This window comes from Genypterus blacodes, unplaced genomic scaffold (genome assembly GCF_046128005.1).
Source record: "Genypterus blacodes isolate CSIRO-AG114 ecotype Tasmania unplaced genomic scaffold, CSIRO-AGI_Gbla_v1 ptg000058l_1, whole genome shotgun sequence".
In the NCBI taxonomy this organism is placed as follows: Eukaryota; Metazoa; Chordata; class Actinopteri; order Ophidiiformes; family Ophidiidae; genus Genypterus; species Genypterus blacodes.
The window spans coordinates 2,408,134-2,430,433 of record NW_027466870.1 but is presented as its reverse complement, the minus strand read 5'-3'; the positions used below and the strand labels follow the sequence as shown (position 1 = coordinate 2,430,433).

The following is a 22,300-nucleotide window of genomic DNA, read 5'->3' as shown; positions in this document are numbered from 1 at the left end:
TCGAGCATATCAGTGCGAATCCTGCGTAATGTCCCTTTAATGGTGAGTTCAGTGTCATTGGGTCCATCTGACATAATAACGTTTCAGTTTCTGTATCATGTTGGACCTGCTCAGTATAGAGAGATGTGCTATTAAATAAACATAGAATAAACATTGATTAATCAGCAAATAAAAAAGAGTTGGGGCATCATCGCTCACTATCTGTGTGTGTGGGTGTGTGGGTGTGTGTGTTCTGACTGTGTCATGTCGGTCATCGATTCCTTCACACAATGTCCCTTTGCTTCTGCCAGGTTATGCCGACCTGCTCATCCCTGTATTGTTCCCTGAGACTTCCTGTCTGACAGCCCTGCAAAATAAAGCGTCTGCATGCTGAGATCTCAAAGTTCTCTCCATTCTTGTTCTCACTTTTATAAAACGAAAGATCTTCTTGTCTGTTGACCCGATGTGAACGGCGCACTTTGCTGCTGTTTCCCAGTGAGAGATCCAAAGTGATTTAAAGACACTGGAGAAGTTAACTGTAGAAGTAAAAGACTATTTAAACAACATAGTACATCCAAAGGACATTAATGACAACAGTGACATCTTTTCAATATGTTTAGTTTGATGTAGAAAGTTCTGAGCCTACCAAGATGCAGTTGTTTATTTTTAATGTAATCTCTTTTCAACTTGCCAACAATACTGGGAATCCGGTTTTGGGGTCCTGCAGGTGTCTGGAATAAAAAAGACAACAGCGCCCTCGCCTGCTTGAGTGGCAGCACTGCAGTTCATGAGGCTTTTATGCTTTTGGTCATTTTTGGATGCGTTTCTTTTAAAGTCTAGTTGCTGGTTAACATATTAATGTTACGATTTGGAAACAAAGTGAGACTTAACCTTCCTCTTTTTCTTAAAATACAAGACCTTATTTTAGGTGTGTTCTCTCTTTATGTGCATTCAAATATGTAACATTTATTATTTTTCTTGTTTTGCATAGACATTGTTCAATAGATATACGCAGACGTCAGCAGTGACATCCGGTGGTGAAATTATAAACGTTGTAATGCACTCAATCTAGTGATAATGACATATAATATATCATGGTTGGTGCTCTATAATATAATATGATATGCTTCCAGTTTGGCGCCATCTGACCAAATTCCCGTATAAACCCCGCCCCTCTGTCCTCCCCGCCCCGTGTCTTAAATCTGTCCCCTGATTGTAAGACTGTGCTGCCTGTCCAGGACACCTCCAGCTGTGAGGACACACACGCGCCGTGAAGCTAAAGAAGATGAGCCGCAAAAACAACAGAAAACGGCGTCTTTCCTTCAAAATCAAAGTAAGAAGCGTTTCACTTTGGTTGCTGGGGGACTGAAGCTGTAGTTTGTGATTTGTGGAAGTTGTGAGACTGCTTTAAACACGATAAACAACGCAAATAGGCAAAATATTGAATTACTTAACGAGCACAATCTCTCGCTGTAATCAAAAAGCACATCCTTTCTACTTCGAAACTCCCGATTTTTATTGTGAAGGCCAGAGCCGGATGTGTATTTTTATATGTCCGGTAACTTGGTGCTAGTAGAGAACCTGGACGGTAGGAGTGATTTTCCTCCTCCTCCCAAACTTTGCTACCTTCTGTGAAAGTCATGGTAACTTCCAGTGTGACGGCGCGGAGGGAAGCCTGGAGGTAAGACACGGGCGAGGGCTCGATACGACGATCGATTATTGTGCAGACTATCGACTTTATAAACCACCAGTGCAGCAGTTCGCCTCTGCGTGTTTGAGTAGGGAGCCGCCCGCGGTGTTAAATATAAACTATCCTTTCTGCTAAAATCTCTTCTAACACTCACTGTTAGCTGCTACTGAAGTCGTGTAGGTTTTGATTGTTGCTTGCTTGTGTCGCCACATTTAAATGGAGACTTAACGTCATTTTCATGCTTTTCCAGTGGACTTGTTTTGGTTCCTTGAGGATTTTCCAAAGTTTGTGGGAAATATGACATTATTGTTCAATTGTACATATTTCTAATCGTTTGGTTTTATCTGAACAACATTGAGTTTTGTGAACTTGCTGGAAATCCAAGCTGATTGTGAGGGTCGATTGATTAGTTTTGAGCCTGGCACAAAAGGAAGCCAGTTGTAAACTCTGTGGAAGAGAAATGGTTTCTGATATGTTTCTGCACATCAGCTGAATTCATCTGAGCTCAGCTGCTCCTCAGAGGGACTTCTGCCTACCCTGCTCACCTCATTTTGGGACCTTCAGACTTTCCCCTTAGCTTCAGCTAAAACCTATTTGGACTTGGAACAGGAAGAAGAACCTCTGGGATCTGTTGAATAGGCCCAGAACTTATTAGTCAATCCCAATGGGTTTATGTTGTCATTTTTGATCCTATATTTATCTCTAGATGTTGGACTCTTGTGTGGTTGCTAAGGGATCTGCTCAGTTTCTTCTCCAGGCTTAATGTTCAGTACATAGAAACTTGTGTAAGCTTAGATGTTCTGCAGAGCCAGTAGATCTCACTGCAGGATCAGGCTGAGCTGATGGCTGAGCCTTCAACCTCGGCTGGAAATCCCCACCTTTCTGTATAGTCAGAAGTCTTGACCTCCTCCTCCTCCTCCTGGTTGCTCCTCTGTTATTAATGCTTTGTGAGTGCGTTAAACGTCTCATCCGGAACGTTTTGGCAGCTTTGGTGGAGTTTGATGCAAGGAAATCAGTGAGGAATCATACAGGGAGAAATCATAGAAGACCGATTTATAGCCCCCAGCAGCAGAAAATAGATCAGAATGTAATGCAGCCGCAGGATCGCCTGGGCTCCAGCGCGTCCATGGCTTCATACCCGTTTGAAGACTTAAACTCTGTTGCTCTGAAAAGTATCCATACAATAAATTCACACCTTTTCCCTGATGATGAGAAGCAAATCGTAGTGTTAAATGAAAAGTTTGTTCCTTGAATACATTGAACACGACAGATTAATGAGGTCTAACGGTGTCACAGGATCAGATTTTGGCTTGTGGATGATGTTCCTTAGCTGCAGACAGCGGTTTAAAAATATCACTTTAATAAATAGTGATATAACCTTCTGTCAGAGGGCGGTGAAGGGGTAACCGGCTCAATGTTATCGAGTTTGGGGAGTTTGAATGTCAGATTAACAATGACATGGAAGCTCAGCATTTGGTTTTGTGCGTGATTGGTGGACTTATTGTAGAAAGCTTGGTAATATTGCTTCTATCTGATGTGAACGGCACTAAATGCACATTTAATTAGCAGCAAGTGTAGCAGTGTGAAGTGGTGTTACGCAAGACCACATCCAAGGCCTTCAAGAAGAGATGAAGTTTGAGCCGAAGCCGAGTTTATACTAAAAGTGCATGTAAACATTCCTGTGGACAACAAACGTCTCTGAGGGTCACACATGTGCCGCCGTTCACACCTCTCAAGTCTCAACCATGTGTCGAAACAGTCCGATTGGTCGGATTGCCGGCTTCCTGTTGGGCGAAGGGCTCCGACCGGAAAAGATGGCAAACAACACACGGAGCTGTGCGATTCAGCTCCCCGGTGCCAAAATCAAAGTGTGGAGCAGCTGCTGTAACGTTTCCCTGCTTAGTTTGGGCTTTAGGCTCCAGATCTGCATATTTAAACACCTCACCTCTGAGTTTGGAGCCATTAAAGTGAATATGAAGATGAAGAGCTGGTGAGAGAGTGAGTGAGAGAGAAAGTGTGAGAGAGAGTGAGTGAGTGCGAGTGAGAAAGAGATATGTTGCTGTAAATGTTAAGCTGTGTGTAACTTTAATTCTGTACTTGTGTATTTACTGTACAGACAAACTGCTGAGTCGTTCTCGGCGCGGCGCCTCCCTCAGGGGAAAGTGTGTGTTTCTGCAACAGTACCCTGGGGCTTGACTTACTGCCGTCTCCTCAAAAATAGACACTCTGTAAATTTAGTGATGGTGTCATGGCGGGGAGGAGGGGTCAGAGTGTTACACACACTCTGATGACCTGCGTGTTTCTTCTTCTCCTCTTCTTCACGGCCGACAGCGATATTAAAGAGCCGTTTGTTTTTTCTTTCATATACTCGTTGATCCTTGTGCGTCAGACGGTTTGGTATCGTCGACCCGCTTCCATCTCAGTCCAGTGTTCACGCAGACGTCTGATACCCGATAAACACATGAGGTCGTAGGTCATTTTTATCCCCGTTAGAAGTGCTCTTTAATTTTAGCAACTGAAGTGAGTGAGGTGAGTTTGTAACATGTGCACGATGCGGCTTCGCTAGTAAACCTTTCAATCATCAGGGGTTGGCGTCGTACTCGATACTCTGAGTGTTCGTCCTGACAGCCCCACATCTCTGAGCGGCAAGTTGCATTGTGGGACTTTGAGGCGTCAAAATGTTTACATGCCTGAATAAATAGATGTAGAGCGACATCACAGGTCTGTCTGTTTGTAGTAGTTTCAGTCGAAAAGTGCTTCTGACGTTGCTATGGTGACTCCTCCTCCTCCTTTTCTGGAGCAGGCAAGAACTTGTCCCCTGAACACCGAACGCACCCAAAGCCTGATCATTTCCTCCGTATGCTCGTCACAGATCAGGATCAGTAAATGTTAAAGTTTAAGATGATGTTAGCCAAGTCGCTAAGAATGGGACTTGATCCGACCAAGGTACACACGACTGTGCCGACATCATGGCGGAGGATTTGTAGAAAGTATTCAGTGACTTCAGCTGCCAGCTTTTGTTAGATTTGGTAGGAATCTTGCTCTTATATACTTTTGATACACACTGATTACAATCGCAGCTATAATTCTCTCAGAGGCCTTTCAGAGTTTGTGCGTCGTCTGTTTCCTGTTCAGCATTCAGGCTGCGTGGAAACCTGAAGCTTCCATCATCATTAGAGCCCAACCAGGCTTTGGAAAGGCTAATTGCTGCTTTGAGCTTCACGCCAAATTCTCTGAGTGAAGAAGAGGAGGGGGAGGAGAAGGAGGAGGAGCTAAAGATGAGAAAGTTCATCAGTGTGAGGAATGGAATTGTAATTTACAGAGATATGAAGATGAAATCTAACGTTATTGCCTCATAAATGTAATCGTACCTAAGAGTCTGTTTATCACAAGGTTTTCATTCCTTTTTGAGGCTTTGAGGCTGAGTTAATCAAATGTAATCAGATTCCTCTGAGGTTATGAATCTTCTCTCCTGGCTCAGCTCGTTGGTTCTCTCATTAGGTCAGTTTGATGTCCTGAGATAACGACATGTTTGGGTCACATTGTGCAAAGATCGCAAACCAAATTCTATTTCTCAGCAATGTTGCGTTGCGAACGGTTTCTTATCTCTTCGTCTTAAATCGGATTCTAATCTGATTGAAGCAATAAGCGCATTTTTTTCAAAGGTCGTGGAAACGCTGTAATCAGATCCAGTGTGCAGACTTGATTGTGCGACAGTGTAACGACAGAAGGAGCGAGACTTGAGTTCAGCGCTGTGGTTGAATCCCTCTGCTATCTCAGCTCGTGAGAAACAGAGGAAGACAAACCCGGGACTAAAAATACTTTCTGCTCAGGAACTCTCAGAGGTCGTTCGGGAAAGAGGCACTTATCAAAACGCCAAACTTAACCGAACGCGTCTGGCAGTGGCGAGTTCATTGGTTTGTACTCTCAGCAGCCAGTTTGGGCAGAGACTGAGCTTCGTTTAGAGGTCGCCATCACATCACATCCTCCTCCAGACGCTTTGGCTGTTTGAACAGTGACGGCAGAGGGTGGATTGTTTTATGAGAAGGGCCAAGAACGCTGAGGCCTGCAGACAAAACGGGTCAAATCCACTCCAGGAACCAAACCGCCAGCGAACCGCCAGAACTTAGACGCTATTTCTAACTTTTGGAGTGAAAAGTTAGACACCGAATAGACGGAGGAGTAAAACAGAAAATATTGTTGGATTTTAGAAGGACTTCAGATGAATCCAAGACATCAGCGTTGTTGCTTTCCATCAAATGTAGCTGTGAGTTCTTCTTCTCTGATTAAATGAAGGTAGATCTCAGTCTCCTCTTCCTCTCCCTCATGTCCTGCAGTGTTTTACCTGTTTGTTTTCTTCTTCCTCAAAACTTGGGCGTTTCTATTGCCAATCACAGAAGACACATGGCTGCCGTTTCTGCTTTTAAGTCAAATCTGAGCTTGAAGCCTCGAAGTGGAGGTCAAACTCTAACATGGAGCCTGGCAGCAGCAGCAGCAGCACAGATCACCTCTGTTCACCGGCCTGTAATGGAACAAACATGGCATAAGTGCCGAGGTAACGCCCCTCTGCTCTGTAGACAACATGACAGCAACACCGCCGGGTCACAGGTTCAACTCCCACTGTATTATATTACAAAATAAAACCTATGTCTCTATTTAAATGCACTCGCACAGAAAGTTATTTTTTGTCTTCATACTCTCTATATTTGTTGTTCTGTATACATCAGGCAGCGTCTCTGTGCTGCTCAGCGTAACCACAGGCTGAATCAGTGTGTTATGCTATGAAGCCCATGAAGGTACATTTTCCATGAGGGCAGAGAAGAATGTGAGCAGCTCCACGGTGCTTTCAGGGCCTTTTGGAAGTGTCTGAAAGTCCTCCGCTGCCTTGTCATTAAAGCGACATCATCAAAGAGACGCCAAGCTGCTGTAATTTCTGGCAGTGAAGCAAATGACACGCTGATAGACAAACACTCGGGTTGGCGCTGAGGAGCAAACAGCAGCGGTGGACATCTGTTGACGTTCTGGAGTTATGAGGATTAAACATCTGGAGGCTTCAATTGCTACTGTGTAGGAGACAAATAGGTCACAGGCGTCTCCTGAACGCCAACGTATGTGGGGAAGTTAGAGGTTCCTCACGCCCCGGTTGCTTCATGCTGAGATGGCCAAGGCTGCCATGTGATGAGAGAAGACATGTTGGAGATGTGAAAGCCTTCTGCTGCTCTCTCACGGCCACAGAGCTTCAGCTTGTCCCGGCCGGAGAGACAGGCCTGAGTATTGTGTCCGGACGCTGAGGGGAAACAAGGAGCGTTGTGGTCCTGAACGCCACGTGATGTCAGAGCTGGAAAAAAGGCTAAATAGGGAAAAAGTGGATTTGGGAGGCCTGCTTAGTTTCAAGGAGGGCAACGGGGCGCCATGGCAACAGGGCAGCAAGGCAACAAGGCCCGAACAGACTGCTGGGATACAGAGTGTGAGGGAAGAGAGAGAGAGAGAGATCCAGCATTATTGCTGTTTCAGGAGGGAATTCCTGTCCTGTCAGCTCTTTGCTTCTGCTGTTATCCATGTGAGGAAGAACAGGATGCAGCTTTCTTTTTTCTTTTTTTACAAACACAGGATGACGCCTATTTGCTGTCTGTGTGTTCATCTTTCTCTCTCTCTCATGGACGAGCAGAGCAGGTGAACAAGGTGATCGTCATGATTGATCTTGATTTGTTGTCAGATGACGAAAAGCCGCTACTGTGAGCTGAACATCTCTCTCACACTCACACACACACACACACAAAGAGGTCGTGACCTCACCTGGGCCGTCTCTTTTGTTGTTTCCACTGTGCGAGTCTTGACATCATTCGCCTTCACTTTGGAAAGCTCTCATTCCATTTTGCGACGGTAACGTCTCGGTTAGGTGCTTGTTTACATTTAGACGCACATCCATCCCATAATTCCCACATCACATTCCTTCTCTAACACCCCCCCCCCCCCCCCGACCCCCCCTCCTCCTCCATGTTTGTCTTTCATGAAGCTGACAAATTGAACTGAAATTGAGGTTCGAGTCCCCCTGAAGTCATTTCACCTCGAATGAACTCTTGATCATCGCGGGCCGACACGCTCCGACACTGGAATAGAAGTTTTGAGGATGTGGACGAACATCAGGATCTGTTAGTCACGTCTTCATTAATCTGGAATGTGCAGCGTCTCTTTCCTGAAACTCTGCTGGATCCACTCTGTGACATTTAAACCTGCTGGGCACAGCTGGGAGGCAGTGGGGGTGGGGGTGTGTGTGTGTGTGTGCGAGTGAGGAGGAAAACAACGAGGCCTCACAAAACTTTGCGAGAACAGCGTCGCCACCAAAGAGGCATAAAGCTTCATTGTGGGTCTGAATGTGCTGGATTGTGTTCAGTGAGGAAAAGGGAGGGCGAGGTGTTTGAAGTCTAACCTGACTGTGTGTGTGTGTGTGTGTGTGTGTGTGCGCGCTGGGAGACACACAGGCGGAGCGAGTCTGAAGGGATGTGAGGCAGGATGTGGCAAAATATACACGTCAAAGTGACAGACTGTGTGTGTTTGTGTGTGTGTGTAAAGCGCATTAACCCCCGTGTCCTCACCGAAAGTGACAACACGTTATCTAAGTTCAGTGTGATCCATCATGTGATGTCAGTGCAGGATGGTGCAGTGTGTTTGTGTGAGAAAGTGTGTGTGTGTGTGTGTGTGTTGTGTTCATGTCACACTGGCTGTATTTGTTCAGCTCTCAGCTCTTGCTTGTCTTCTCTCCGGTGTTTTCCTGCTGCCTTCAGGAAGCAGCTTTCAGGCAGCTCCATGGGTTTCCTGGCAGGACCCCCACACACACACACACACTCACCCCCAGTTCCTAATGGGAGACAATGGGAGGTCTCCCACAGGGGCATGCAGGAGTGTGTGTGTGTGTGTGTGATGGGGGGGATTTATTGGGGAGTGTTGAGCTTCCTTCAGGAAACTGCAGATTTATCCCAGCAGCAGAGAGGTGTGTGTGTGTGTGTGTGTGTGTGTGTGTGTGTGTGTGTGTGTGTGTGTGTGTGTGTGTGTGTGTGTGTGTGTGTGTGTGTGTGTGTGTGTGTGTGTGTGTGTGTGTGTGTGTGTTGACCTTTTGAGAGCTGAATGTCTTCACAAGATGGAAACAATGTTAAGGAATTTTGGCTTCTCCTCATTCCATTAGGACTGGAATTCGGATTTTGGTTGTAAAATGTGGAAGTCCCCACACGTTATGTGTTATCCAATTTTGTGTGTGTGTGTGTGTGTGTGTGTGTGTGTGTGTGTGTGTGTGTGTGTGTGTGTGTGTGTGTGTCTGAGAGAGTCCAGATTAGTGAATGGGTGTTTTTCTCATGTAAAGCACTCTGCGTTGCTGTCAGGAGAGAGAGGATGTGTGGCCTTTTGCTCTTCCCCTCCTTGTCACTCAGCCTCTCTCTCTCTCTTTGTCTCTCTCCCTCCCTCCCGCTCGCTTCGCTTCCCTTTTTTCGGGAACAGGGTGGCGGCGGCGGGATGAAGGGGGGGTGGATGAGGTCACGTTCCAAAACATGGCCCCGAGCCTCGACCCAGCACAACATTTCCTCTCTGCTGAACAGAGGGATGGCTCACTGCCTCTCCTCTGCCTGGACACTTTCACTTTCAGCTCGTCAGCTGCTGCATACATGTTGATCACTTGAACGAACACTTTGGGTCATGATGTGGCCACAGATGAGGTAAATGAGGAACTTAGGGCTGTTTTTAGACGGTTTGATCCCCACACACTCGCTGCATCTGTTGGGCTTCTTCAGTGGATTCACTTCAGGCTCTGTGCTGGGATCCAGGGTGTGTTCACTTGCCGGTCCTGTCATCGTTTTGAGGTAAACTAAGGCCTTGAGAGTCTCTGCAGGATCATCAAGCAGTGCCGCAGCTGTTCTTCTTCTTCTTCTTCTTCTTCTTCTTCTTCTTACCGTGTGATCAAAGCACTTAACATGCTACTTACATGTCTTCCAGCTCGCCTCTCGTCCGTCCCTTTGGTCTTGAAGTTTATTCTACGGCTCCACGCCATTGCAAACGTGTAATTTCAGTGTTGGGTTTCCCAGCTGCACTTACGGCTGCAACGCGTTTTAAAAACCAAAATAACAAACGTGGTCCGAGCCTGATTTTCAGTGGATGTGAACGCAGACGTCTGAAGCTTGTTTAAGTCTGAGGAACAATGCAGCGTCTCTGTTCACAATAGAAAGCTTCGCCTAAATGAACCCAGCATGCCCGCTGTTAGGTTAATGAGACGCCCACATTGTTTTAGTCTGGCTGTGTGGGATCATATGACTGCGGTGAGACTGTGTGTGTGTGTGTGTGTGCGCACTTTGTATGTTTGTGTGTATGCAGATTTCTTTGCAACTTTGTGCCTGTGTGTCTCTTTAGTTGGTGAACTTTATGTGTACATTAATGCATACAGTAACAAGTTGATGCATATTTTTGCCATTGTTTGATCATGGGTACTCATAAGTGTGTGTGTGCGTGTGTGTGTGTCAGCGTGGCACTCAGCTGGTCAGGACTCTGGGTGTAGATGGAAGGAATGCAGCTTCTCCCTGCAGTCTGTAATTTGCTGCCTGTCATCAAATCAGAGAGAAAAACAGCAACATCTGAGAAGAGCTGGGGGGGGAGAGGAGAAGAGTGGCAAGGTGAGGAGGTATGGGTGGAAGGAAGAAGGAAACAAGAAGGGAGAGAAGGAAGGAGCTCCGGATTGACGAAGGGAAGTGATGAAGGGAGAGGAAGAGGAGAGTTTACAGTAGTGAGAGAGAAATAAAGTGAGAGAAGAGGAGGAGGCGGGGGAGTGCAGGGGTGGTGTGTTTGTGCTGTCAGAGTGCATGTTGGCACTTGGCAAAGAAAGAAAGAAGTGTGTGTGTGTGTCTGTGACAGAAAAGGAAGGATTTCACTCTTTAACCCCACGAGCTTCCACTGTTTGTGTTTGTAATGTTTGTGTTTCTCAGTTGCTAAGTGATTTGAGCTCAGCTGGATGCTTCACACCTGAAATAAAGCTCACAGGTGGAGCTGTAAAAGTGTCAACGTGGCGCTCAAATCAAACACACACACAACATTGAGCTTCTCACCTGCGCTCCAGTTCACCTGTGAAGTAAAGACTTTCACCAAACTACATGTATAAGTACTGTATGTAATTCATTAACTACATATATTATAAAGTAAAACTCTATTGATAAGCTCCTCCTCCTGAGTCATGTGACTGTTTCTATATAAGGACTAGTTAGTTTGAAACTGGTCAGCATGAACCTCAATAAACTAAAAACAAGAACACAACATATACAGTGAGCTGCCTCTTCTAGCTGTAGACAAAGAAGGGGGGGAGCAGCATGCCACGCCCGCCCTACCACCCCCCCCGCCCTTGAGGAGTGAACCTCTGTGGTGTTTGTGTAACTGGTGTGTGTTGTGGCTCTGAGGGCTCGGCCATCATTCCTGGGGGTCGGCGTGTTTCTGTGGGTCTGTGCTGAGAGTGGAGCTGGCAGAGAGAGTGAGAGAACACAGAGCTGATAAGGAGATCCTCTCCAGACACCTCCTATCAGCTCTCTCTCTCTCTCTCTCTCTCTCTCTCTCTCTCTCTCTCTCTCTCCTCATCCGCCCTTCTTTCTTTTCCCTTTTGTCTCTCTCTTTATTTATCCTTGTGGGTTTTAATAATCCTTCCTCGTCAAGCCACCGTGACATTGCTCCTCTGTCAGACTGAGTGCTCTGTTTTTATGGCTTTACATTGGAAATAATGGGGTATGCATCTGAGCTGGCTGACAGGTGTGTGTGTGCGTGTTTGTGTGTGTGGGCGCGTGTGTGTGAATGTGTGTTTAGGTTATCAGTAGTCAGTCAGCTAGAAGGACGACTGGCGTGTTGCAACAGTATATGAGGAATGTGCCTGAGGCTGCTGGAAAACGCATCTGTGTGTGTGTGTGTCTGTGTGTGTGTGTGTGTGTGCTTTTACGTCAGTGTGTAAGTCAGTGTGTAAGTTTGAAGACCAAATGAATGACTGAATGCTCTGTATCTGATGCTGTCGTGTGTGTTTTCATACTTTAGGCTCTATGAATCGCTGTGTGTTCTTCATTGTGTGGTACAAAATTAAATCTTAAGGAAAACACGCTGGCGCCGTCAGACATGACAGCTCGTCTTCTTCTAGTCTGTGTAAACACACAGCGGCAGTAAGTCTCATGCTGCTGCAGGTGGAGGCAACAGTTCAGAGGTTTAAATCCCAGAAAAGAAGCTTTATTTGTCTTATAGAGGCGACTCCAGTAAGATGAAAGCAATAGGATGTGATATTAGTGTTCAAAATATGTATGTGTATAAGTATTATTTTTCCTGAGAAAGAACTGCTGCCTTTCCACTCTGTATGCATTGTGGGACAGGGGTGTCCCTCATGACTACACTTGGAAATGGACAGCATGAGGACGCTACTTACTAAAGCTGCACTATACATTCCCATTGAACATGAACTTCACATGCTGCCTGTCTGGTCTTGTTTACGTTCTGTTTGTGTGATGTTTATTTATGTGTTCAGGACTTTTGTGTGTTGTTTTTGTCTCTGATTCTCTCTCTGTGTCTCTCGCCCACAGGGCCGTGTGCATGAGGGAGGAGGCAACCATCCTGAGCTGCATCTGCATGAATCCTTCACTCAGCGGCTGACAGGTAATCTGACGTCACACATCTCACGTCTTTTTCATTACTTTGTTTTAAAGTCTCAATCTGCCAGGTTGATCATCTGCACGTCGGTGCTCTCAAGCTTTTCCACGTTGCCGTTCTGAACGCTCTTTTGTCCATCGGCTCTTTCCTGCTGTATAGGAAGTGGACGCTTTGATGTTTTATGTTTCCTGTCTGGAATAAACATAAGAAAATAAGTAAAAAAAGAGCTTGGGTAGCCGGGATTATCAGTAGGAGCTAATATGTCTGAAAAGGCGATGAAGAGTAGATGTTTTGGAGGGTGAAAGCTGGAGGATTTATTGACACCCAGTTGTGAAAATCATAGTAGCAGCAGTTTGGTTGTAAACAGAGGTGGAGTGTTAATGCAGTAGCTGCCGCGTGGCTTTTGGGCAACGCTTAGCTCTTAGCTCTTTGTGTTGCCTTTGTTTTTCTCATCTGCGCCGTGTGCCAGCAGCTTCTGTAGATGAGCCTCGATTTCAGGTGCCTCAAGGCTTAAAGGTCAAGGTTTACATACACGAACACAGTTTGTAGATATGGGTGATGTCAGTCTAATCCCCTTCAACACCTATGAAGAGGAAAGGCAAACAAGGAGATTCATCTTACCAAACTTCTTCATGTGAGAGAAGCTGACGGGTTTTTGGGAATTACACCATCTTCTTTCCTGTTATGTTTGCTAATGAGCCATGAGGAAACACACACACACACACACACACACACACACACACACACACACACACACACACACACACCTCCTCAGGTCCGTCTGCACTTTGAAGAACGTTCACAGCTCCTATAAAGAAGCAACGACCGCACGTCTGTCATTAACGCGCCGGTATGAAGCCGACGTTGTTTAAAGTAGAAAGAGACGACGATGATGATGATGATAGGAAACATCTGGCACACTTCATAATGAATAATCGCCTCCACGAATCTGACTGATTAATCGCCAAAACTGCTTAAACAAAATTGTGTCCGTTTGCTTGATCCAAGGAAGTTACATAAACTCGTCCTTGTCTCTGTGTCTCATGTTTCCTTTAGGTGTTTCGTTGACTCTGTCAGGTTCTCTGCTTCAAAGTTCACACTCCTGAAACATGACTCAAGTCAACACCAAGCTGCCCGGTAAGGAACCACATGAAGTCATTGTTTTTGTTCTTCCACCTCATTGTACGTATTTGAATTAGATGTTTAGCTTGAATCAAAGTAATGGAGACCAGATTGGAGTTTAGCACAGATATGAACCTCAGGAACACGTCGTTGTGTCCTTCTCTCCACAGATCTGGGCTCTCCATTCCGCTATTCTGGTCAAGAGGAGGCTGATCAGTCGGGCTCCTACTCTGTCCAGACTCCTTATGGTTTCCAGCTCGATCTGGACTTCCTCAAATATGTGGAGGAGATAGAGAGTGGGCACAACATCCGCCGGGCGCCCATCAGCTCCCGTCGCTCCGCCCGAGGGTTCAAAGTCTCCCAAAGAAGCCCTAGCGTGGGGGGGCGCGCCAGTGGCTGGACGTCCACCGAGTCTCTCTCGTCCACAGCTAGCGAAGATGGCCGGGCTGCTTTTCCGCCGCCTCCTCCGCCACGCAACCGCATCGGGTCGGCGCCCTGCGAGGGTCTCTCCATTTCCCCCGTGACCGTCCTCAGTGTTCCTCCACTGTCTGCCGGGGCCAAAGTGCCACCGCCTCCTCCGCAGCGCAACCCCAGGGTGGAGAGGACTCTTCTGGAGACCAGCCGCCGACTTCAGCAGGAGCAAAGCCACCAGCACCAAAATGGCGGCCGCTTTCAGCTGGCAGATCCTCCCAAGCAGCGTTTAGCCTCTCCATCTGTGCCGGCATCGCAGAGTAGCTGGACTAAACCCAGTCCTCAGACTTCTGGGCTGAGCACTCCGGCTGCTGGCACGGTGTCTCAGATCCCACCCAATCAGCTGCAGACGGTTAGAGAGCAGATGGCCACGGCCCTGAAACAGCTGAAGGAGATGGAAGAGCGGGTCAAGGGTGTCCCAGCGCTGGAGAGGGAGGTGGCCAAGCTCCGTGCAGAGAAGGACATGCTCCTGTTAGCGCTGCAGGAGAAGAAAGAGTCCGAGGAGGAGGAGGCGGCGGCCCAGCGGCGGCATCAGTCTACGGAGTCCTCCACCCAAACCACAGCCAGCCTTTTAACCTCAACTGAGCTCAGTGCGCAGAGCCGAGTGACTCCGCCCACCTCACCTGGTCGCAAAGTGATTGGAAAGTGTGGAGAGCTGAAGAGGCTAACAGAGAAATTTGAAGGCAAGAGCGAAAAAGGCACAGAACTTTCACCCAAAGTTCTAATCAAAGTTTCTGAGAAGGTTCCCGTGGTGGAGAAGACGACGGTAGCTGTTGGAGACGACGAGCCGATGGACTCTGTCGTGTGCTACTACAGCCGCGGTGTGAAAGACGCGTCCGAGGGAACCGATGTGAACGTTTGTGAGAAAGCCACAGAGACGGATGCCCGGCAGGTCCGTGAGGAAGGAACACAGGCCAGAGTGGAGACGGAAGAGGCGGAGGTTTGGGTCATGGAGTCACTGCTGGGGCTGAGCAGTGAGGCACAGCGGGAGATAGACACCTTACAGGACACCGTGAAGTTTCAGAAGGAGGCCATCGTGGCTTTGGAGGATCGTCTTAGTGCAGCGGACGCAGACCTGGGAATCCTCCGAGCCCAGATGGAGGAGAAAAGATCCAAAGTTGTTCATGAAAAAGGAGTTCTAGCCAAACCAGAGACGAGTAACGTCCAGGTAGAGACTTCAAGAGTTGCGTTAAAGGACGCCGCAGTGTCGTGCTGTCCTGAGGTAACCAACGCATGTGTGGGAGGCGACATAACGGCCGATCAGACTGAACGCAGCACCCAGACCCAGGCTGCTGCAGTGGAGCCAGTGGACCCGACAGAGTCCCTCCTGGTCGCTGTCGTGAGCATCGGGTGCCAGTGGGAGAATCTGTTTGAGAAAAAGGCAGAGGAGCCGAAAGTCACAGCGTTAAAGAAAAGACAGCTGACCTTCACCGAATACAAGGTGGCTCCAGATGAAGAGGTGGTCGGTGTGGCCGAGAAGAAAGAGGAAAAGCAGGAAGAGAGGATTTCACCCAGCAACCCCAAAACAGGCGAGTACTGCCGAGTGAAACCGGCCCTGATGCTGTTTCTTGTTTTCTTGTTGAATGTGATTTTCTGGGTTGCATTGTTTTAAATGAGCTTCCTGTATGGCAACCAGGCATGCTGAAGTCAATCATGAAGAGGAAGGACGGGAATACCGCCGGGGAAAACCGCAGTGCTGGGAAGAAGAGCCTGCAGTTTGTGGGCATCCTTAATGGAGGGTGAGTAACAAAGGAGTCTGAGAAGAAACTGAACTCTTATTCTCTCATCAGGGACGAGCTTCAGTGTCAAAAGTGCGAACTGTAATATGTTTACTGCAGGTATGAATCCACATCTAGTGAAGAAGAAGGAGAAGAAGGGGGAGGAGGAGGGGAAGAAGAAGAGGAGGAGGAGGAAGAGGGCAGTTCCTCTGGGGAAAGTGGCGAGGGCGAATGCTCGGACAGCACAGAGGAGGACGGAGCCGCTGTAGAAGAAGAAGAAACGTCCGACGAGGAGAGAAATGTCAACCTGGACGAGAGCGACACGGACGAAGAGACGCTGAGAGAGAGAAGTTACACCTCCGACGCTGTGAAAGAGAAGTATGGAGCCGTATGACCGCTTCTACATCAGCGGGGGATTAGTCTATCGTTTTATTAGAATGATTTACAGAGCAGATTTGTTCCTTGTCTCAGGTTTGAGTTGAGCTCCAAAATGCGTGAAGCCTGCCTCATCCTGAAGAACCACATGAACGACGACGTCCACACACTGAAGACTAAGGAAGTGGTGGGTCCATGCATTCTTCTTCTGCATGCGTTTATCATACCTGAGTGTTCCTGCATTGGACTGCCTTGCCCACCGGTTCACGGTTGATGTTAGTGCGTGTTGGATTCCCTCCCTCAGCTCTCCAGCACCCACACTGTGCAGCTGGAGTGGTTCAGGATCTCCAGCGCCAAAATGGCTCAGCAGGCGCGGGTCTCTGACTACCTGATGGCGTTTTCCGAAGTGTCGTCGCTGTTGCTGCAGCACGTGGTCAACATGACGGACGGCAACGGCAACACGGCTCTCCACTACAGCGTCTCACACTCCAACTTCGGCGTGGTGAGGCTGCTGCTGGACACGGGTGAGTGAACGTATCTAGCTCTTCGTCCTGAGCTGAGCGCTTATTAAATCTAATCGACGTCTTGCTGTTAAATTCCCCACAGGCGTTTGCTCCGTGGATAAGCAGAACAAGGCGGGATACACGGCCATCATGCTGGCCGCCCTCTCCACTGTGAAGGAGGAGGACGACATGGCCGTGGTGAAGAAACTCTTCGGTCAGGGCAACGTTAACGCCAAGGCCAGCCAGGCAAGTGGCCCGCCTACGCCGCCTGCTTCTCCTGCAGCCGCGTTTACTTCCTGCTTCCATACTCTCACACATCATTCCAGACATTCACGGGTTTAAATCATGCAGTTCCTCCTTCAAGTTTTCTGACATCTCATAACACTTAAACATTATTTAGGTTTGCAGTGAAATTGCCTCATCCTCGTCTAAAATGTGTCCTTTTTGATAAAGCCGTATGTTGGATTACCTCTCGATATTAAAGTCACTTTTGAAAGGTTCAGTGTGAATCGGCTCTACATTGGCTATAGGCTGTAGTGGTTTGGGGCCTTGTGTGTGTGAGTGTCTAAACTTGGCTTCCCCGCTGGTGTTTCCACAGTGTTTTTATTTGACCAAAGAGCGTTTTAATAGCATACAAAATGAAGTTCAGCGTGTTGAATATGGGCTCCACTTTAAGTTTATAAGGAGTGAGGCTAAATCGAACCCAACATCTCCTTCATCCTTCCAGCTGTGGGAGAAACTTGTGAATGTGTGGGGACAAAGTGCAGCCTTGTTCACCGCTCGTCACACAAATCACAGGAGTCAGACTGGGGGAACGATCGGTTCGATTGGATTAAAGGAAATGTGTGAAGCCTAACGTGACACACAGGAATTTGCCTTAATCTTATAACGTCGGAGCGTTTTTGTTTTTTTTTTATCTCCAGGGTTTAATCCAATCCGCCTCTGGTTGTGTTTGGACAAAGGCGCCTGACAGACTCGCTGTGCCAAGTCACAGGACTCTGGATTTATACTCGGTGATGCTATAAATCCAATTACTGCTGCTTGTTATTGTGTCTGTGGGGAATAAAACACAAGGCCAGCGATGTAATTTCACCTCCAGGGAATTGAAGTCATACCATTTGGTTTTAAGTTTAGATTTGGGACTGGAGGGCAAAGTTATGTTTTGAAACATTATTAAGTATTATAAAAACACATTTCCTTTTGATTTATGACTCGAAGGTCAATGTTTTTCTAAGCAATGCAGCTCTGGAGTTGTGAGGAGCCATTCAAGCAGTTTACAGTCTACAGAAGCAGCTTTTATGATTTCATGTGAGGTTATTAAAGCCGAGCATCATTCACGTCTGCCTACACTTACAGTAGCTGCTCTCTTGTCATGTTATGCTGGACACGGCCGGCTGTTTGGTGATGGGTTTGAGTCCCTGAGATGCCCCGAACGCCGCTTGCTGCCACAGAAATGCTCCCTGGTGACGCCCTGGGGTGCAGCTTCAGTGCTCATGTACTTACTGTGACTCAGCAAAATGCCTGTTGTACTATGCAGGAATGTGTTTATACTGTAAACATAAAGCAGTGAAGAACACACACATGCATAGCAACCTTTCAAAGTAAAAACACACTATACATTCCTGCTGACGACACGATTGGTCATGTTACTAACTTCACTAACACCAATTTAGTTTTCACCTGCATGTGTTTGTTAAGCAGGATTAAAGTAATCACATATTTATTCAATTATATTATCAATAGGAACAATTGGGTCCAGATCTCAATTAAGACTTTTTATTTAATTTCTTTTTATTATTTTTATTTAGTATTTTATTTAATATTTTATTTTTACATTTTATTTTTATATTTTATTTTGTTTATTTTATTTATTTGATTATCATTTGCTCACTAAGCCACTCTGTGTTCCCCTTAAGGAGGACTCACTCTCAGGTTCTCTGTTTTGCAGGCTGGCCAGACGGCTCTGATGCTGGCCGTCAGTCACGGGCGTCAGGAGATGGTGCGGGCGCTGCTGGACTGCGGCGCCGATGTCAACGTGCAGGACGATGAAGGATCCACGGCGCTGATGTGCGCCAGCGAACACGGCCGGGCCGAGATCGTCAAGCGCCTCCTGGAGCAGCCCGGCTGTGACATCTCCGTCGTGGACAACGTAAGCTATTTACATTTGAGCCGTGGGATTGTTTCTCTCATCGCAGGGTCACGGCAGTCACACGCAGCTGTTTCTGTAAAAGGGGGAATCAGACATAGATTCTTTGACGTAGTTACAGTTCATCATCATTCATCTGTGACTTTAGATGCTGTCAGTCTTCTTGCTCAGAGCTGTGGAGACATCGTGGTGTTGTGTGCAGCTCAGTGTAGTGGATCAGTTCTGGCCTCTATCAAGTCTTTGTTCAGAGTTTTTATTCATTCATGAGAGATTGAATTGAATTATTGACAGCGTTGGTGTTCTGTGAGTCAGTGTCTCTGCTACGCTGACCGGAAAAATGCTTCCCGGTTGGCTCGTGGCACGTTGAGCCTTAGGAGTATTCCCCCCAATCAGAGGGAGCCGTGTCCTCGTCCCTGCGTCTTTTCTGTCCTTCAATCCAGAGCTAATTCACTATTGGCCGATTGAACCCGCCTGTCAGACTGCTGAAACCTCCTGAATGCCTTCTGGTCTGGGATTCAGATTAATCCGTGTTCAGGAAACGGCTCCTCTGGGGAGACCGGCGAACAAAACCTTCTGCTTCTTGTCACCTATGTATCTCCTTTCAGTTCTTCCCAGATTAGTTTCATCCGTCTTCTCTTTAATTAAGTGAGATTTAAAAGAAACCGAGTCACGTGTTGTTTACAAGCCCCCAGGAGACAAATTAAAAAGCCACAAGTGCTTTTCATAACCAGCAGACACGCAGTGTAGAGACACGATGCCCTGCAAGTCCATGTTAAAGGACCGTCCAGATAACATGGCAGGAGCTTTTCATATTTTAAATCTTTAGACTCTGGCCGAGCTCATGAAGAGTGTTTGGTTTCCTACAAAGCACCACTAAATGTTTTCATGTTTTTCTTTTTTCTCACGGCTGCTTCTGACATTTCCTGCCTCTCTCTGCTGTCAATCCGGGCTTCAGTTTGATTGAATGCCATTTTTACAGTGTACGGGTCTGGAAGCTGGAGGAAAAACCCAGCAGACAGATATGAGTGTAAACATCTGTGCCAGAAGGAGTCGGCCCTAAACACAGAGCATGGATTGAGTTTCAGTGGAGCACAGCTGGAGCGGGTGGTGGGTGGGAAAGATATTTAGAAAGCCCCCACATCCCCGCCCTCCAAAACACACGACAACGTGACACACACAGACTGCAAAACAACGATGAGACGTCTGTGAGTCAAACTGTAATGATGTCTCACAGTCTCTGGAGGATCTCAGTGGACTTTTCCATCCTGCGTTTCCAAAAAGTGAATACATTATAAGGAGAAGTGGTTTTGGTTATGTGGGAGTCTCTGATCGAGCTGGGGACTTCTTTCATGTCGTCAGGCTCAGTAAAGCTGCTGCTCTCTCTCCTCCTCTCCTCTGTAGGATGGCAGCAATGCTCTGTCCATCGCTCTGGAGGCGTCTCACAATGACACGGCTGTGCTGCTCTACGCCCACATGAACTACGCCAAAGCTGCTGTGGTGAGTCAGACGTCCCAGCACACACACCAAAACATATCTGTGGCAAATATAAGCGACTTAGAGTTTGGATTTGATCAGACTTGATGAAGATGAAGACTCGGTTGGTACGGTTTTAAATCAGCCTTCACAGAGAGGCAAACAGAAGCACTTACTGATAATAAGCAGTTGGTGATTATGAAGTCACACGCTGTAAAGTATGAAAGCTGCTGTGGAGACGACACTTTAGCAGGTGACACATACACATACACACACACACACACAAACATATCTGTACGGTGACAGAGATCTCCTCTGTTAGAGTTTGGGAGGCTTCAGTTCACAGCAGCACTCCAGGCTTCAGTGGTGGGTGTGGTGTGAATGCTCACTGGAGATGCAATGCTGCCCCCTAGAGGCCTCAGCAAGCCACTGTACATTTTGTCATCTGATCGGAGACGCAACACAACATTTAACTTTGAAACTTGGATTACTGTTACAGGTTACAACATTTGAGTTTGAATGTATAACACCAAAGCAATGGGTTAAAACAGTTATTGTATTTATGTTAATAGAATCCATGCATCATAATGTATGGAGCTTAGCTTTTCTCAATATTAAATGTCAACATTCTTCATATCTGCCTATAGAAACAGTGATCTCTGTCTTGTAGACATCCTCACCGTCTTGTGCTATTCTGTGATGTTCAGAAGAGGAAGAATCTCCCGTGGTGACATTATTATCATAATCCGTAATGAATTAGCAAATCTCATTAAGTTTGATTGAGTTTGAATACTGCGAGGTGTAAAAACTCCCTTTGCCTTTTTCTTCTTCTGGTTTGTGTCGTCGATTGTAATTGGTCCAAATATCACACTGCTCCTATGACTAACTACTCACGTTACCGTAACAAGTCTGACATTTGAGCCAATCACAGCCAGCGGAGGCATCACAAGTACAAAGGACAGAGGATGATCCTGTGCTCTGTGTTCTGGGACGTGTTCACTTCTGTCATTTGGCCTTGTGATGTAAACTGGGACATAGAAACTAAAGGCTTCAAACGACTCAAGGAAACATCTTCACTGTGACCTTTCTGCTGACCTCGGCCCTCATCTTGTGTGTTTCAGGGGAGCCCAAAGGCACAGCAGAGGAGTCCCACCAGCACCCAGGCGCCCTGGCCTGCAGACTAACAGGACCACAGCTGCTCATAATGACAAACAGACCAACATACAAAACTGGATCTGAGCAGTGAAAAGCTCCACTGGAATTTAGTTAAATATATGATATGTATTTATATCTTTGCCATATGTCCTGCATTTATATGTATTGTTAATATAAGAACATCATTTTCCCGCAGGAGACCGACCTGTTCTTGACTCATTTGCATTTCTAGCATATCTCAGGTCAACAGTGCCTTTTTCAGGAAACGAGTTCTTACATTTATTATTTGCACTCCACTAATATATTTTGCTCTTTGCCTTTCTCTCTCCTGTCCTGCTCTGATCGACCACCCTGTTAGCCTCGGCGCCATGATAGCTCAAGTCTGCACTAATGTCTGAGCATTGTCTATGCATATATAAATATATTCAAAATAAACTTATATTTACATAAGACCTGGACCAAAAGCTATGATTTGTCTGCAAGCAGCACAAGGAGTAAAGGGTTGTGTCCTCGAATCCTCGCATATCCTTATCTTATGGTTTGCTCATGGTCGAGGTCCTCCTGGAGAATAATTCATCAATCTGAGGTTTTATTAAGAACTATGTAGGGACAGATGTGTGTGTGGACAGTGTGCTTCAGTGTCTCATGACAACTCACCCAGATGGGATCTCATGGTTCAACTCGTGCCTGCATGAAGGCGAAGTTTCCTGGAAAAACAAAGAATGTGCAGCTTAAGCATGACGTTAAGGATGCTAACACAATGAGGTCAATCCCTAAAAGGTATGACTGATCAAATCGAAATTACGAACGATGTCTTCTAGGAATGTAAATGAGGTCAAGCAGAATATGTAAGACTGTCAATCACAATCTGCAATGGCCAAGGGAAGAAATACTCAGAATGTACAGAACTGAAATAGAAATACGGACGCAGAAGCTTTAAAAAGTTAAACCTCAAAACTCAAATTCAGATATTCAAAGTACAACATAATGCTAACCTAGATTTCTCTCTAATAAAAGTGAA

At 46.7% G+C, this 22,300-nt stretch overlaps 1 protein-coding gene across 2 annotated transcripts; it reads left to right on the top strand.

Annotated features, from left to right (window-relative positions):
- The first annotated feature begins 1,571 nt into the window (after window positions 1-1,571).
- Window positions 1,572-21,729, top strand: kank3 (KN motif and ankyrin repeat domains 3). 2 transcript variants are annotated; one of them, XM_076152919.1, is made up of 12 exons: window positions 1,572-1,660; window positions 12,250-12,322; window positions 13,373-13,453; window positions 13,609-15,438; window positions 15,546-15,648; window positions 15,748-16,005; window positions 16,099-16,189; window positions 16,307-16,526; window positions 16,609-16,751; window positions 18,454-18,654; window positions 20,053-20,148; window positions 21,246-21,729. In XM_076152919.1, exons 3-12 carry the CDS (start codon window positions 13,426-13,428, stop codon window positions 21,306-21,308), a joined length of 3,033 nt encoding a protein of 1,010 aa, XP_076009034.1. In that variant the 5' UTR covers window positions 1,572-1,660; window positions 12,250-12,322; window positions 13,373-13,425; the 3' UTR covers window positions 21,309-21,729. The 2 variants fall into 2 exon arrangements, with proteins under 2 accessions (XP_076009034.1, XP_076009033.1); XM_076152918.1 differs by lacking the exons at window positions 1,572-1,660; window positions 18,454-18,654; window positions 20,053-20,148; window positions 21,246-21,729 and adding an exon at window positions 9,349-9,519 and having other exon boundaries at window positions 16,609-16,882.
- Window positions 21,730-22,300: the final 571 nt, after the last annotated feature.

Bases quoted from the DNA above. Each gene is read 5' to 3' on its own strand.
- kank3 (XM_076152919.1), top strand. From the start codon at position 13,426: ATGACTCAAGTCAACACCAAGCTGCCCG. The intron at 15,649-15,747 runs GTGAGTAACAAA...TGTTTACTGCAG, and splicing joins GTGGGCATCCTTAATGGAGG to GTATGAATCCACATCTAGTG. The intron at 16,190-16,306 runs GTGGGTCCATGC...TCCCTCCCTCAG, and splicing joins CACTGAAGACTAAGGAAGTG to CTCTCCAGCACCCACACTGT.